The sequence below is a fragment of the Pleurodeles waltl genome, chromosome 1_2 (assembly GCF_031143425.1).
Source record: "Pleurodeles waltl isolate 20211129_DDA chromosome 1_2, aPleWal1.hap1.20221129, whole genome shotgun sequence".
Classification (NCBI taxonomy): Eukaryota; Metazoa; Chordata; class Amphibia; order Caudata; family Salamandridae; genus Pleurodeles; species Pleurodeles waltl.
The window spans coordinates 1,198,143,808-1,198,158,892 of NC_090437.1; the positions used below are offsets into that span (position 1 = coordinate 1,198,143,808).

General features: G+C 42.2%; 1 protein-coding gene across 1 annotated transcript in view; it reads right to left on the minus strand.

Moving 5' to 3' along the window:
• The window catches only part of RNF4 (ring finger protein 4), a 201,557-nt gene that overhangs the window by 53,076 nt on the left and 133,396 nt on the right, over positions 1 to 15,085 (minus strand). Inside the window, exon 4 of the mRNA XM_069205866.1 lies at positions 10,204 to 10,286. Within this exon, the coding sequence (XP_069061967.1) occupies positions 10,204 to 10,286 (83 nt within the window). The remainder of the gene's footprint in view (positions 1 to 10,203; positions 10,287 to 15,085) is intronic.

Sequence of the window (15,085 nt, forward strand, 5' to 3'; positions counted from 1 at the left end):
CGCCACCCCACCTGCCCCACTTACCAGCTGCTGGGTTCCCCTCCCTGTTGTGTGCCTGAACCACGCATATGTATTGTGCCTTAGCCTTGTGCATTTGCGCGGTTCAGGGCAAGCGTGGTTAACACTTGTGTGGTTACTGTCTGCGTGCTTCCGGGCGCGTAGTAAAGGCCGTTTCCCAAATACTTCATATTGCTGACGGGGTGAACAGCTTGGATTAAAATGATGGTTTACCCTTGTGTTATTTATATAATGAAACATATGAAGTCGATACCTGAAACATGTTTTGGAAACTAGACATTTTAATGGGGCAGCTATACTGAGACCGTGAGAGACCTAGAATATCTTTGGCAACCCTCAGTCACCAATGTAACTCAGGGTGGAGGGATGAAGGTTTGCACCAACCTTCAGAACCTGGCGTCAGGTAGCACAACTCCAGCACATATAATGCTGGAGCCAAAGTGATCTGATCCAGTAACGTCACCGATACAACACGTTATCTCCAAAAAACAGACAGCTCTGCTGCTGTCATGAGAAAACATTATAAAATACACAGACAGGCACTGACTATACTTAAAGTTTGGAAAAGGGCAACTCGCATTTAAAGCTAAAGACAATAATACACGCCAAACCTGTCCAGATGCCATACCTCAGTTTCTCCGGCTATGTCGAGCTTCATGCCAGAATGTGCCAGGGCAACTAACCCAGTATCTGGAATGCATACGAGGAGAGTTGTCTGCTGGGTTTCGCAACCTTCTGCACTAAATGAGGGATTTTAAATGCTAATTTCCTTGTCTACAATTGGACAGCAGCAGTGATAAGCAAGATCTATTATGACCTCCACAATGAGCCAGAGATAGACCAGGTTAATTAAGGCATTTTGGCAATGGAGAGAGCACAATAGTTACAAAAATGTATCAAATATGCTTACCCACCAACAGCCAGAAATGGAAATAAATTGAAAGAGGCCTGGGCAGCCGATATGCGTGAACACACTGGAGCACCATCGTGGTGTAGAATTGTCAGTAGATTGCAGAAAAGTAACCATAAATGCCAAACTCAAACTTACTCATATAAGTGCATACATTGGACAGACATGACCCTTCAGCTGATGAAGAAAAACATTGACAATAGCAGTGAATGCCCTAAATGTAGGTTGTCCGAGGGAACTTAATATACACAAGTGGTGGGATTGGGCTGAAATCTGTACTTTTGGGCAACAAGTGACCAAAAAGCCGGGGCGAACTAATCCAAACACAATTCAACAAGACAATCCAGTTATTCCTACTGGAACTGGTATCAGTTAGAAAAAAAAAAACACACATGGCATTAATTCAACTTGTGTAATTGGGACTAACCAAATGGAACATAGCTATGAAATGGAAGAAGAGTATAGCACTAGGATAAAAACATCGAAAGCATGCTTGATTAAATGGTTATCAGCCGAGTGTAGTGTGAAGAAACTAATATATGTCAGGGTGGGGGTCAATCTGATTCATGAGAATGACTTGGGAGCACGTATTAACCAATATGGAGCAACACAATGATCAGGAAAAAGAAAGGCAAGCCTTTGATTAATGTAAGAATGAGAAAAAAGTGTAATTGAAAACCTACTGCATAATGAAACAGCAAAGTGATGTTTTATTTGTATGTAATATATGATAATTAGTGAATGAGCCGATTAGAGGAGCTGGACATGTTTCAACACCACCAGGGGAGGGATCGTAGGTTGTCGTCGTTCGGGTTGAGCTCGCAAGCGCTCTGTCCTTGTTGTAATCTCTGTGGGCTTTTAACCATGCTCGTGTCACACCCATCACCTTTGTTGGTTCGTGGGCTTTCCTTTTAAAATTTGCTTGAAACATATGCTCTATGTTTTCCGTATGATTTCTGGACTACGTTTTCTCTATTTCGTAGGCAGCGAAATCTCACTGGGCACTAATCGAGCGACTTTCATGACTACCACATTGTAGGAAAATGTCACTGTTGGCATTATTACCTCCTAACTTTTTGCCTTTTGTTGATGCCAGCTTTGATTGAAAGTGTGCTGGGACCCTCCTAACCAGGCCCTAGCACCAGTGTTCTTTCCCTAAACTGTACCTTTGTTTCCACAATTGGCACAGCCCTGGCACACAGATAAATCCCTTGTAAATGGTACCCCTGGTACCAAGGGCCCTGTGGTCAGGGAAGGTCTGTAAGGGCTGCAGCATGTATTATGCCACCCTGGGGACCCCTCACTCAGCACATGCACACTGCCATGCAGGTGGGGAGAAAAAGGCTAAGTCGACATGGCACTCTCCTCAGAGTGCCATGCGCACAACCCACTGCCTGTGGCATAGGTATGTCACCCCTCTAGCAGGCCTAACAGCCCTAAGGCATGATGCACTATACCACAGGTGAGGGCATAGCTGCATGAGCAATATGCCCTTACAGTGTCTAAGTCTATTCTAAGACATTGTAAGTGCAGCGTAGCCATAAAGAATATATGGTCTGGGAGTTTGACAAACACCAACTCCACAGTTCCATGCAGGCTACACTAAATACTGGGAAGTTTGGAATCAATCCTCTCAGCACAATAAATCCACACTGATGCCAGTGTGAGATTTATTGAGAAACGCACACAGAGGGCATCTTAGAGATACCCCCTGCATTGCAGCCCAACTGCTAGTGCTTGGCTGACCGGTCTCTACCAGCTTGCCACTTCCAGACTAGTGTCTGGCCACACGGGGAGAGTGCCTTTGTGCTCTCTGTGACCAGGAACAAAGCTTGTCCTGGGCGGAGGTGCTTCACACCTCCCCCTGCAGGAACTGTAACACCTGGTGGTAAGCCTCAAAGGCTCAAGCCTGGTGTTACAACGCCCAAGGGCACGCCAGCTAGGGGAGATGCACGCCCACAGCCCCCACTTTTGGCGGCAAGTCCGGAGGAGTTAATGAGAAAAACCAGGAGGAGTCACCCACCAGCCAGGTCCAACCCTAAGGTGACCAGAGCTGATGTGACCCCCCCCCCCCCCCTTAGAAAATCCTCCATCTCATGTTGGAAGATTTAGCCCAATAGGAATAGGGATGTGCCCCCCTCCCCAAAGGGAGGAGGCACAAGAAGGGTGCAGCCACCCTCACGAACAGTAGCCACTGGCTACTGCCCTACAGCCCTAATGACACCCCTAAATGTAGTGTTTAGTAGGAAATCAGATTCCCGACGACCTTACAATGAAGGACTGCTCACCTGAAAACCCTGCAGAGAAGATGGAAGACGACAACTGTTTTGGCCCCAGCCCTACCGGCCTGTCTCCTGATTCAAAGAGCCTGCACCAGCGACGCATCTTGCGAGCCCAGCAATCTCTGCCGACTCAGAGGACTGCCCTGCAACTCCAAAGGACCAAGAAACTCCTGTGGACAGCTGCCCTGTCTAAAGCAACAAAGAAGAAACCATCTTTAAAGGGACTCTCACCTCACTCCAGAAGCGCAAGTCCCCACCACTCTGCACCAGACACCCCTGGCCCGTGTCCAGAGAAACCAACGCTGCAGAGAGGACCCCCAGGCGACTCAGATGACGTGTCCACCCTGAACCGCACCCCCACGACGACATCTGAAAGGGAATCCCGAGAAAACCCCGCTACCCCCCCTCTCCCAAAGTAAAGGAACCAGACACCTGGAAGAAGCACTGCACCCGTGGGCCACAGGCCAGTGACAAACCAACCACAGGTGCAGCAGTGACCAGCAGGCAGCCTTCACCCTTGCCCAGTCGGTGGCTGGCCCGAGAAGCCCCTCCCGTGCCCTGCCTGCGTCACCTGAGCGCTCTACAAAACCCCCCCGGTCTGCTCCCCGAGGACACAGATACTTACCTGCTAGCAGACTGGAACCCGAGCACCCTTAGTCTCCATAGGCGCCTATGTTATTTGAACCCCTCTTTGACCTCTGCACCTGACCCTGTGTTGCTGGTGCTGGGTGTTTGGGACTGACTTGAACCCCCAACGGTGGGCTGCCTATGCACCGGAGTCTTAACTTGTAAGTGTTTTACTTAACACAAAAACTAACCTGTACTTACCTCCCCCAGGAGCTGTTGAATTTAGCAGTGTCCACTTTAAAAATAGCTTATTGCCATTTTATGCCAAACTGTGTACATTACTGTTTTGATTCAAAGTTCTATCTATACATATGCAAAGTACCTTACATTTAATGTAATTACCTGCAATTTGAATCTAGTGGTTTTAAAATAAAAAAATAAAAAAATATTTTTCTATACAAAAACCAACTGGCCTGGAGTTACGTCTTTGAGTGTGTCTTCCCATTTACTGCCTGTGTGTGTAAAACAAATGCTTAACACTGCCCTCTGATAAGCCTAACTGCGCGACCACACTACCATAAAATAGAGCATTAGTATTATCTATTATTGCCTCTGTCAAGCCTCATGGGGAACCCCTGGACTCTGTGCACACTATCTCTCACTTAGAGATAGTATATACAGAGCATGCTTCCTACAGGAAACAAATATCACTTCAAGTAAACATTTTACCCTACTTATATGTTCTATTCAGTGTTTTCAGAGGTAATCGTGAATGAGCATGGCAAGCCATTCAGTCTGAGTCTTTGTTGGCTGGTCCCAGTTTTGTGCCAGTCATGTCACCACAGGGCCAAATCAAAGGTTCTATTGTTATTATGCTTCCCTGATCTTCAAGTATGAAAATAGCCATCGCCAAGGGGTGTGTCAGAGATGGCTGTGTGACGCTCGTCCCATCACTCTAAGCTCTCACCATGGGGTTTCCTTCTTTAGTGATTTGACCCATCCATCTCTTAGTCTGTCCCTCCCTTTCGCCTTTGGCTGAATTCATTCCTTTGGGTAGATATATGTTTCAGGGACTTTGCTTCGTGTCTGCGGCGGACTAGGGCATTCTTCGAGCCGCATCCATGCCTCCGCTGACGCTTGAAAAAAAGGATTTGCCCTGGAAATGACCTTTAATTTGGCTGGGAACAAAAGCATGTATTGCAGGTTGAGTCATCTCAGTTTCGGGTTCACCAAGTCAAAAGTGTGCATTTCTGAACTTCTCTGGAGTAGTCAGGGAAGATAAGGACTTGTGCGCTACTGTGAGCATCATATCTCATTCCTGATAGTTCAGGAGACACGCTAGCACTGTCCTTGGAAGTGCTCCAGGTGGTGGTTTGCTCCCCAGTGCACTCTTTCCATGATGAAGCGGGGGAGAACTTGTGAGATGGAAGAGTGCAACGTAGCCATTGATCACGAAATGCTCCCATATCCGGGTCCTCTACTCCTTCGGGTAGGTCCACAAAGGATAGATTATTGCAGCAGGCTCTACCTTCCGCATCTTCAAGTCCCCATAATGCATCATTTGCAGAGGTCCTTGCTGTGTCTTCCAGTTCGGAGATGCTTGCTTCTGTGAGTAGACTTTTTATGCTACGTTGCATAGATCTTGTTGTAATAATGATACTTCAGAACACACTGCACCCACCTTACCATCAAGTACCTCTCTGAAAACCTGAATTGCCTGTAGGATGGTGGCATTATCAGGCATCAGCAGCAGGGCTGCCTCTGGCAGAGGAGCCATCATTTCGAAGTAGCAATCCAATTTCCCCTGATGCTGTGGCTTGGGGTTTTTGTCTTTTGCCATAGTATTGTTACGGTGTCCGACAGGGTGTCAAGTGCAGCTCTGGGACTAGTTAAGGGAGCAGAAACAGTGGCGGCCACTGGTATCTTTGTTGCTCTGCCAGGTTTGTAGGCCGCTGTCCAAATAAAGTGGGCTTGAGTGATGGCACTTGTCTTAGTGCCCAAGGAGGTTGACAATACTCCCCTGTCCGGTGGCCCAGGTCACAACTGGTGCCACCCGGGGAGGGTGTATTTCTCTTTTCATATGTGGTAATAACTGATGGGGAGGGGGTGATGAGCCTGGAATCTCTGAATCCTTTGATCCTCTTTGAGGGGCCTCTGCATCCCCGCCGTGATATCGCCAGCCAGTTTGGGCGCTCCTCCTACCAGTCTCTCACCAGATTGCATCTGCCTGCCCTCACAGGCCACACGTGGCGGATCGTGGAAGAGGCCTCCACACACCACCGTTCGTGCCTACCTCCAGCCGATCAAGCCGCTTCTGCTCTCTCAGCGGCCCCAGGGACCACCCATCATCAGAAGACTGCCCCAGGCAATGCTCTACAGCACCTCGCAGCCTCTCTCTGGCTCCAAGCTGGGGCTGCATCGTGCCTCTCCGGTCTCTGAAGTCCGTTTGCCCTTTGGTGCGGCCGGGGTGTATGAGCATGGAGAAGCCCGCTGTGAATTCTATTACGGCTCCGGGGCCTGGGCATCCGTCGGCAGCCCCAAGATGTGACTGTCAGTCAGGATGTAGGCGGGCTGGAGGCGGAGCTCGTTAAAGGACTGTCTGTCATGATCGCCAATTTGACCACACACCCCTGGAAAGAGACTTTTGAGACTTATCTCGAAGCTCTGGGTGGGGATGCATTTGTTGCCAAGCGGAAGTAAGCTTTCTTAAAACATTGTTTGGGGACAGAAAACCGAGAGGTGCTGAAAACTATACTAATGCCTGAAGGTGATAATTAAGGAGAGACCGGTTTGGATGCAGATAAATGTGTGCGTGATGAGTATGTGAATGCCATGAAAGCCTTGTAAGAAAACGCCGGGGACAAAAATAAGTGCAGTAGATTAAAGTCAGTTGTTTTTTTTCTTGTGCTCATTTACCTGGGTAGAGTATACAACAATGTGTGTCAGTATTGAGGACATTGGCTGCCACTTGGATTTAGACATCTACAGGAGGAAATCACCAGGGATCAAATTATTAAAAGAAACTCTGATGTGAAAATACAGGAAAAATTGCTTGGTTTGAAAGATTCTTTATTAGAGAAATCTATATGTATTGCACAAAGCATGGGTGAGACAGCTAAATATGCCAAGGAATTGAATAAGGGTAAAGACGGGATGAAGAAGAGCTGTGCAAGATGTGTAGTGAAAACTAAATGTAAGTCAAACAAGAGAAGTGCAATATTGCAATCACAGTTTGAAGGCAAGAAGAAACATTCTTACAGACGTGGAAGCATGAAACATACCGCGGAATCTACGGAAGGTGCCACTCAAACCCAAATGTTTTAAATGTTTTAAAAAAGGTCATTTTTTTGCACGTGTGCAAAATGATGGATTGATCCGGGGAAAACGCAGTGTAAATGTAGTTGGGGAACGAAAAGTCAACCATAAAGATCCAGATTTGGACAGTGGTGAAAACGATTTGGCATGTATAGTGTATGCGAAAAGGTTTGTCATCCACCTAAATCTATGTTAAGGTAAAAGGTGAACAAGAATCAGCCAACAGATTCACTTCTCCCCCATTTATCTTTAATAGACTTTGCAACATGGGAACGTTTGGAAAATAATAGATTTGTTCCTACTGATTTGGAACCCGTAGGGTATTGTGGTGATAAATTACCCTTTAAGGGATATTTCACTGCAGAGTTGGAATATCATGGCCAGAAAGAAGTAGGCAAAGTCTATGAGAGAGGATGAATTTTGTTGGGGGTGGAAGGAACAGAAAGAGTTTGGTAAAATTCTTGATCCCAATCATTCCGATCAAGTGTTAGTCATGTCAGACAATGTGGTTGGCAACTGGAGTTTAAGATTTTCAAATTTATTTTCTGAGAGGCTGGGAGAGTCTTTGTGCAAATTTGAGCACTGCACTATGTTACGAAAGTGTGCCGTGCCCAAGATACACACAGTGTGACACATGTCTTTGCCTTTATGTGAGCAGTTGAGAGATGAGTTGAAACGATTGTGTGAGCTAAGAGTAATTGAGCCCATTGAAGCTTCGGAATGGCTCAGTCCCATAGTTCTGGCCTGGAATGTTAAACTGCACATGTGGGTGGACCTGAGGGATCTGAATGACATTTGGGCAGGCAGGCATCTGTTTCCTGATATAGAGAAGACGCTTACGCGTTAGTGGTGCTAAGTGTTTTACTACTTTAGATTTGTCAAATGCATACCACCAGGTTCACTTACACCCTGAGTTCAGGCATTTCACATCATTTGTAACTCCAAAGGGGGCTTAATAGTTCATCTGCAAGTCTTTTGGTTTAGCAACAGTCCTCTGAAGGGTCCTGCAGGGAGTTTTCAGTGGATTGTTTAATGTTTTGTTTTTCCAGGACCATGTGTTGGTATGGGGTGCCAACAAAGAGCAACATGATGTTGTCTTGGAAGAGGTGTTAAGCAGGTTAGCAAATGCTGGTTTGACCATAGCGCGTATTTGGAGTATTCTTTGTCATATGAGGGGGTTAAACCTACGGTAAAGTTGGTAGAAGCCATGAAGAAGGCACCTCCCCCCACGAATAGAAACCTATTGCGACCTTTGAGACTTGCTGAGTATTGTTCTAAATTTGTGGACTGTTTTGCTGAAAAGGTACATGTGTTATGTGCTTTAATGAAAGAGTGTGGAATATTGTTGGACTGATGCCTGTCAACGAAGGCACATTTTGAACTTCACACAGATCACAAGCCACTTATTGATCATTTAACTACAAAAGGGGCTTGTAGGGCAATACCTTGTATTGCCAAGTGGTTATACTGCTTACATGGTTTTACATTTAATATCTAATATGTACCCGATATAAAAACTGTCAGTGCGGACTGCCTTTCATTATCGCTGGACAATGACAAATGCGAGGAAGATGATGGATAGTAGCTGACAGAATAATCTTGTGGTAGGACTATATCGGAAGATCAATGAAGGGCAGCTGTTTTGGATGATCAAAGTTTGTAATTACCGATAAATACCTTGCCATCAAGAGTGGACAAAAGGACTGGAGAGAACAAATGTTTGAGGAAATTAATCAATGACTGGGAAGTGTTGTCAGTGGTGAATGGAACTTTAAGAGATGTGCTTGTGGAAACCATTCCTTTGCGTACATGTTTACTCAGTTTACTGCATGGAGGTCATGGTGGTTTGTCAGCCATGAAAAGGAGAGCATGTACAGAATTTTGGAGGTAGAGTATGCATAGAAATATAGAGCGAAGTGTGGGAATTGTGTGGCATGTGCCTGTAGTGACAAGTCTCACACATCTTCTATGATTTTGCACACCCTCCTTCCTTTTTTCAAGCCACTTGACAGATTCCCCCCAGAAATTCAATGCACAAACAAGGGAAAAAAGACCACTTTTTTGTAAAGTTTTGTGAAGACTTTTCACAAATGGTGCTAAAGTTATTCACAAAATAATGAAGGAATTTCCTATGGAAACGCTGCCCTAACTGTAACCACTCAATGGCTTCGGCCAGTGGGAGATTATACACTGAGATCATACAAATTGCTATAGGAGGATATTCATTCATTCAATAAATAACTGTGGTTAAATCTGATGGAGCCTTTCGTGTAATGCCGACCATGCAATATATATTATACAAAAGACTCCATTGAGATTCAACCACAATTATTTAATGGGAAACATAAGCTGGTTAACGACACTTTGAATGAATATCCTCCTGTAACAAATGATGATGATCATGAACCAAGAAAACACAATTTATGGCTAAAGTTTTTTTTTTTTTTTTAAACACTAACTATAAAGTAACTGAAAATGAGTGAAAAAGCCATAGGGTCACATGTGCAATGCATGAAAACGTCACATTGCCTTAAAATAGAGCCCCTATGGGCTAAAATTGGAGAAATGATTAGATAAGTAACTTCTGTCATAATCTCATACCAGTTATGGTTAACATCTTACCCTAGAAACATAATAGCACCTGCTCTGGGTTGGCAAGGCTAACAATAGCAGGCTTTAAAAAATGAAGACAATTAGGATTAGTGGTGCACCACAGGATATATAACTGAAGCATATCTACTCCATGCACTGAGGCAGAGGCAGTCTCTTGCTACTGATATTTAGGTCTCATTCAATGCAGTTCATAAACTCAGAATCCAAAACAAGGTCTTACAAATTAAAAATATACTAGATTTGTATGAACACTACACTGTGGCATAAAACAATGTGCCAATAGCTGTACGCACTGCCCATATGCACGATTCACACTACATGGAGTGTTTCCAGGTGAAGACAATACAGTAGGCTGAATTAGAGCCAGTGACATACAATGCCATGTTGTGAATATTTTTTCAAAGCAACAGTCCCACCTCATTGCTTAATTATGGAATCTTTTGGGCACAGGTTGAACATACAAAGTGGAAAATAAAAACAAACAATACTATCACTTACCACAACAGAATCATTGTGAGTTAAGTCAACTACCACTGCATCTGAAGCCGATTCACATGTAAGATCAACAACTTCTTCATCAGCTTTAGTACAACAAAACAATAGAGGACAGAAAATAATGTAGCTCTTAATTATTTGCTCAGGACATTAAATATTTAACATCATTTACAGTGTCAGCCAACACTTGAAGATTTGTTTGTTTTGCACAATAAGAAACAGTTTGGATAAGTATGCTATACTACATTTTTTATCAGATTCACAAAGCTAGAAGCCAAGGTCACACTAGTATTACCATGAGTTGTAGGTTCCTTGGAGGGCCTTATGGTTTCTGATCATTACATTTTAATGAAAACGTTCTAAAGTTATACTCTGTCACAGTTCCACTTTGTTCTTTTCCTCTTTCTAGGAAGCATAAGGCAGAGAAGGTCATTTTCAAATATGTATATATATATTTGAAAATATATATTAAAATATGTATATATATATTTCAATGTAGCTTGGCGAGAATAAAGAGGAACTGTAAATTCTACACTCTAAATGCAAGCAATCTCAAGTGGCACAGTCCCTTCATGAACAACCCCAAATACAATTATATTTTTGGATAATTAACAGGGTTGCATGTGATAAAATTGTATATATATATATATATATATATATATATATATATATATATATATATATATATATATATATATATATATATATATATATATATATATATATATATATATATATATAACCTTAAACACTCCTTCCAATATCAGGAGAACCAGGACACCTCCAATATGAAAATTCAGTTTATTTCAGCACAAAATCCAACGCGTTTCGGCAACAGCCTTACTCATGGACACCACATAAATAAAGTGCTTCACATATATACAGCCCAAGTTGGTCATAGAAATAAAAATAAGAGTGAAAATAAAAGTAAGAATAAAAATAAAAAACAGACAAATCCTGATACAACCACAGCAGAACACGTATTTGTGGTGGCCATCTTTAAAGTGCACATTCAATCTTAATACACTGTAATAAATGTTAAATAGTTTTTAAATAGTTTTTAAATCACACTGATATCACTCATAAGGTTTACATTATCAAAAAGACTTATTCAAAGTTACTTCTCATAATGTTACTTTACAAACAAATGGTAGAAAATATAATAAATAAATAAATATTTGATACACTATTGCAAATTTATAAAATAATTCAATTATTAAATATCTCAAATAAATATTACAATTACATATTTCATTTCCATGACGTTTGAGTAAAAATATCTATATATATTTTATCAAGTTAAAATCCAATATATTTTATAAAATATTTCATATAAGTATTTAGTACTCAAACCCATATCTCAATTACTACCATTGTATCTTGTACTGCCCAAGTGGGCATATACATTCGCAAGTAACTGTCCTAGAGGATAACATATCATTTCTGATGTTATACATAAACGACCTCGTTCTACTAGTGCATCATGGCTTATTAACCCAAATGGGTGGACATACAAATTTCATTCATAATAGAAAATTAACACCTCTCCATATCTTAATATACATTGAAATAACACCAACACTACAAAATACTATTGTGGTAAAAAATGCTCATTGTACTACAAAACTCCACATATCCTCAAAATATATTAATTACTCAAGATGGATGCTCAGTTCCTCACTCGAATTCAGCCCTACAGGTTCCAATGTCTCAAACTCAATTATGTATTTAGACTCCAAAGTACGTAACGTCCTTACTCTATTGCCACCCCTTTTGTTGATCTTGACTTGACCAATGACCACAAATTTCAATAAGTTCTCATTACCAAAATGTTGCTTAAAGAAGTGCCTCGCTACCGGATAGTTTTTATCATAATTCTTGATAGCTCGTCTGTGTTCCAGAACTCTTTTCTTTGCACTATGTATCGTGCTCCCCACGTACAATTTGTCACATGGACATATCAGACAATAAACACAATAAGTTGTGTTACAATTAAAGTTCCCCCTAATTGTAAAACTGTCTGACATCCCTGGAACATTTAGTGTTCTACAATTGTTACTAGTTCTGCAAGCTTTGCATTTCATACAACAAGCAAAACCTGCCACTTTAGTATTCTCCATATATCCCTTCAATGTTACATCATTGCGACATAAATTGTCTTTCAAAGATCTATTTCTCCTGAAGGTTATTTGAGGATTGTCACCAATCCAATTGTTTATAGTGGAGTCAGTCTGTAGAATGTGCCAGCTTTTGCTAAGAATAGACCGTATTTTATAAGACTGGTTGTTGTATGTCGTAATGAATCTGATTGGGTCATTGTCCTTCCCCTGACTCTCATTCGTCCTATACAAAACATCATCTCTCTTCAAGGACTCTACTTTCCGTCTAGCTTGATTAATAACTTTAACCCCATAGCCTCTACTTCTAAATCTTTCACACATTACCTCACATTCCTGTTGGAAATCTGCTGTCTCACTACAGTTCCTCCGGGCTCTCAGCAATTCCCCATATGGGATGCTGCGTATCAGGGTCCCCGGGTGTGCACTATGGGCGCAAAGCAAGCTGTTACCAGCTGTCGCTTTCCTAAACAATTTGGTCACCAATCTGTTATCTCTTACATAGACTTCCACATCAAGGAACTCAATACAATTTGGATTCAAATGTTCAGTAAATCTCAAATTGTAATCATTATTGTTCAAGTCTTGTACAAATTGTCTAGCTCCTTTCTCATCACCCTTCCAGATTACAAAAATGTCGTCAATAAAACGGCACCATAGGACCACATTGACATCAAATTGAGTGATCACTTCAGACAACTGTTCCTCCCACCAGCCCATGAACAAATTGGCATAGCTGGGGGCGAAGCAGGTGCCCATAGCTGTCCCTTGCAACTGTTTGTACAGATGATCATCAAAAATAAATAAATTATTCTTGAGACAGAACTCAATCATAGTACATAACATTTCTGAGTGAAAAAGGAAAGACAAAGATCTCGCTCTAAGAAAATGTCTAATAGCTCTTACCCCTAAGTCATGATCTATACTTGTATACAAGCTGGTCACATCTAGGGTCAATAATAAAAAGTCATCATCCCATTGAATGTCCTCAATGATTTTTAGAAAGTGTGTAGTGTCTCTCACATAGGAGGGTATTGACTCAACAAAGGGGCGTAGAAAATAATCGATATATTTCGATGTATTTTCCAAAAGAGAATCCATAGCCGAAACTATAGGTCTCCCCGGTGGACTAACCATATCTTTGTGAATCTTCGGAAGGAGATATAGCACTGGAATCTTCGGATGATCACACTTAAGAAACAGGAACTCGTCCCATTCTATCATACCCTGATCTTTCCAATCTATAAGCATGGCATGATATTTCTCATTCATTAATCTCACATCACCCCAGCTCACTTCCTCATAACATTGGACATTACTGAGCTGTCTCACTCCCTCTGCCACATATTTAATGGTATCCTGAATAACCACATTGCCCCCCTTGTCAGATTGTCTAATGACAATGGTGAGATCTTTTTTCAGTTCTTGGAGAGCTTGCCACTGCTCACCCGATAGATTGCTATTATTCACATTAAATACACCATATTTCAACTTTTTCAGTTGTTTAGTCATTTCTCTTTCAAAAACATCCAGAGCATCACACTGGATGGCAGGAAGAAAGGTCAATTTCGGTTTAAAATTGCTAGGACATGTACTGTCTAAGGCGATATCTAATCCCATCAAATTTAGAATAGGATCCTCATGAGCATCCACCCCCTCACACAAATCCATTGCTGTGTGAAGTACATCAATATCCGAAATGCATAGTTTGCTCTCATTATCTCTTACCACCACTTTCTCATCACTTTTAACTTTAGTGTGGTGCCACTTTCTTAATTTCAATTTTCTGATGAATTTGAAGGTGTCAATCCTAGTTTGAGTATAGTTGAAACCACCAGTTGGGCAAAAGGATAAGCCAAGAGAAAGGAGATCCTCTTCAACAGCAGACAATACTCTGCTGGAGAGATTAACGACATATGTATGAAAGTAGCACTGATGTTGAGGTAAGGAATACTGAACGAGTAAGTCAGCTAGTTGAGGAACAAGAAGAAAGTGACATTTCGGATGGGAACCTCTCGGATGTGCCTGACACGGTTTTGTCTGGGGCTTTGACATCAGACAAAGAAAAGGCTAGATCGAATTTTTTAAAGCAATTCAGACTGTTGAATCAGGGAAGGTTGGAACAACACAAAGGAATCCATCCCCAGAGGGGCAGAGGACGAGGAGTCAGAGGAAGAGGAAGAGGAACAGACAAGCCAAGGAGAGGGGGCGAAGGAGAAGACGCAAGGCCCTTGGGAGTGGTAACTCGTGCACGCAAGTAAAAACTATGAATGTCGTTAATCTCTCCAGCAGAGTATTGTCTGCTGTTGAAGAGGATCTCCTTTCTCTTGGCTTATCCTTTTGCCCAACTGGTGGTTTCAACTATACTCAAACTAGGATTGACACCTTCAAATTCATCAGAAAATTGAAATTAAGAAAGTGGCACCACACTAAAGTTAAAAGTGATGAGAAAGTGGTGGTAAGAGATAATGAGAGCAAACTATGCATTTCGGATATTGATGTACTTCACACAGCAATGGATTTGTGTGAGGGGGTGGATGCTCATGAGGATCCTATTCTAAATTTGATGGGATTAGATATCGCCTTAGACAGTACATGTCCTAGCAATTTTAAACCGAAATCGACCTTTCTTCCTGCCATCCAGTGTGATGCTCTGGATGTTTTTGAAAGAGAAATGACTAAACAACTGAAAAAGTTGAAATATGGTGTATTTAATGTGAATAATAGCAATCTATCGGGTGAGCAGTGGCAAGCTCTCCAAGAACTGA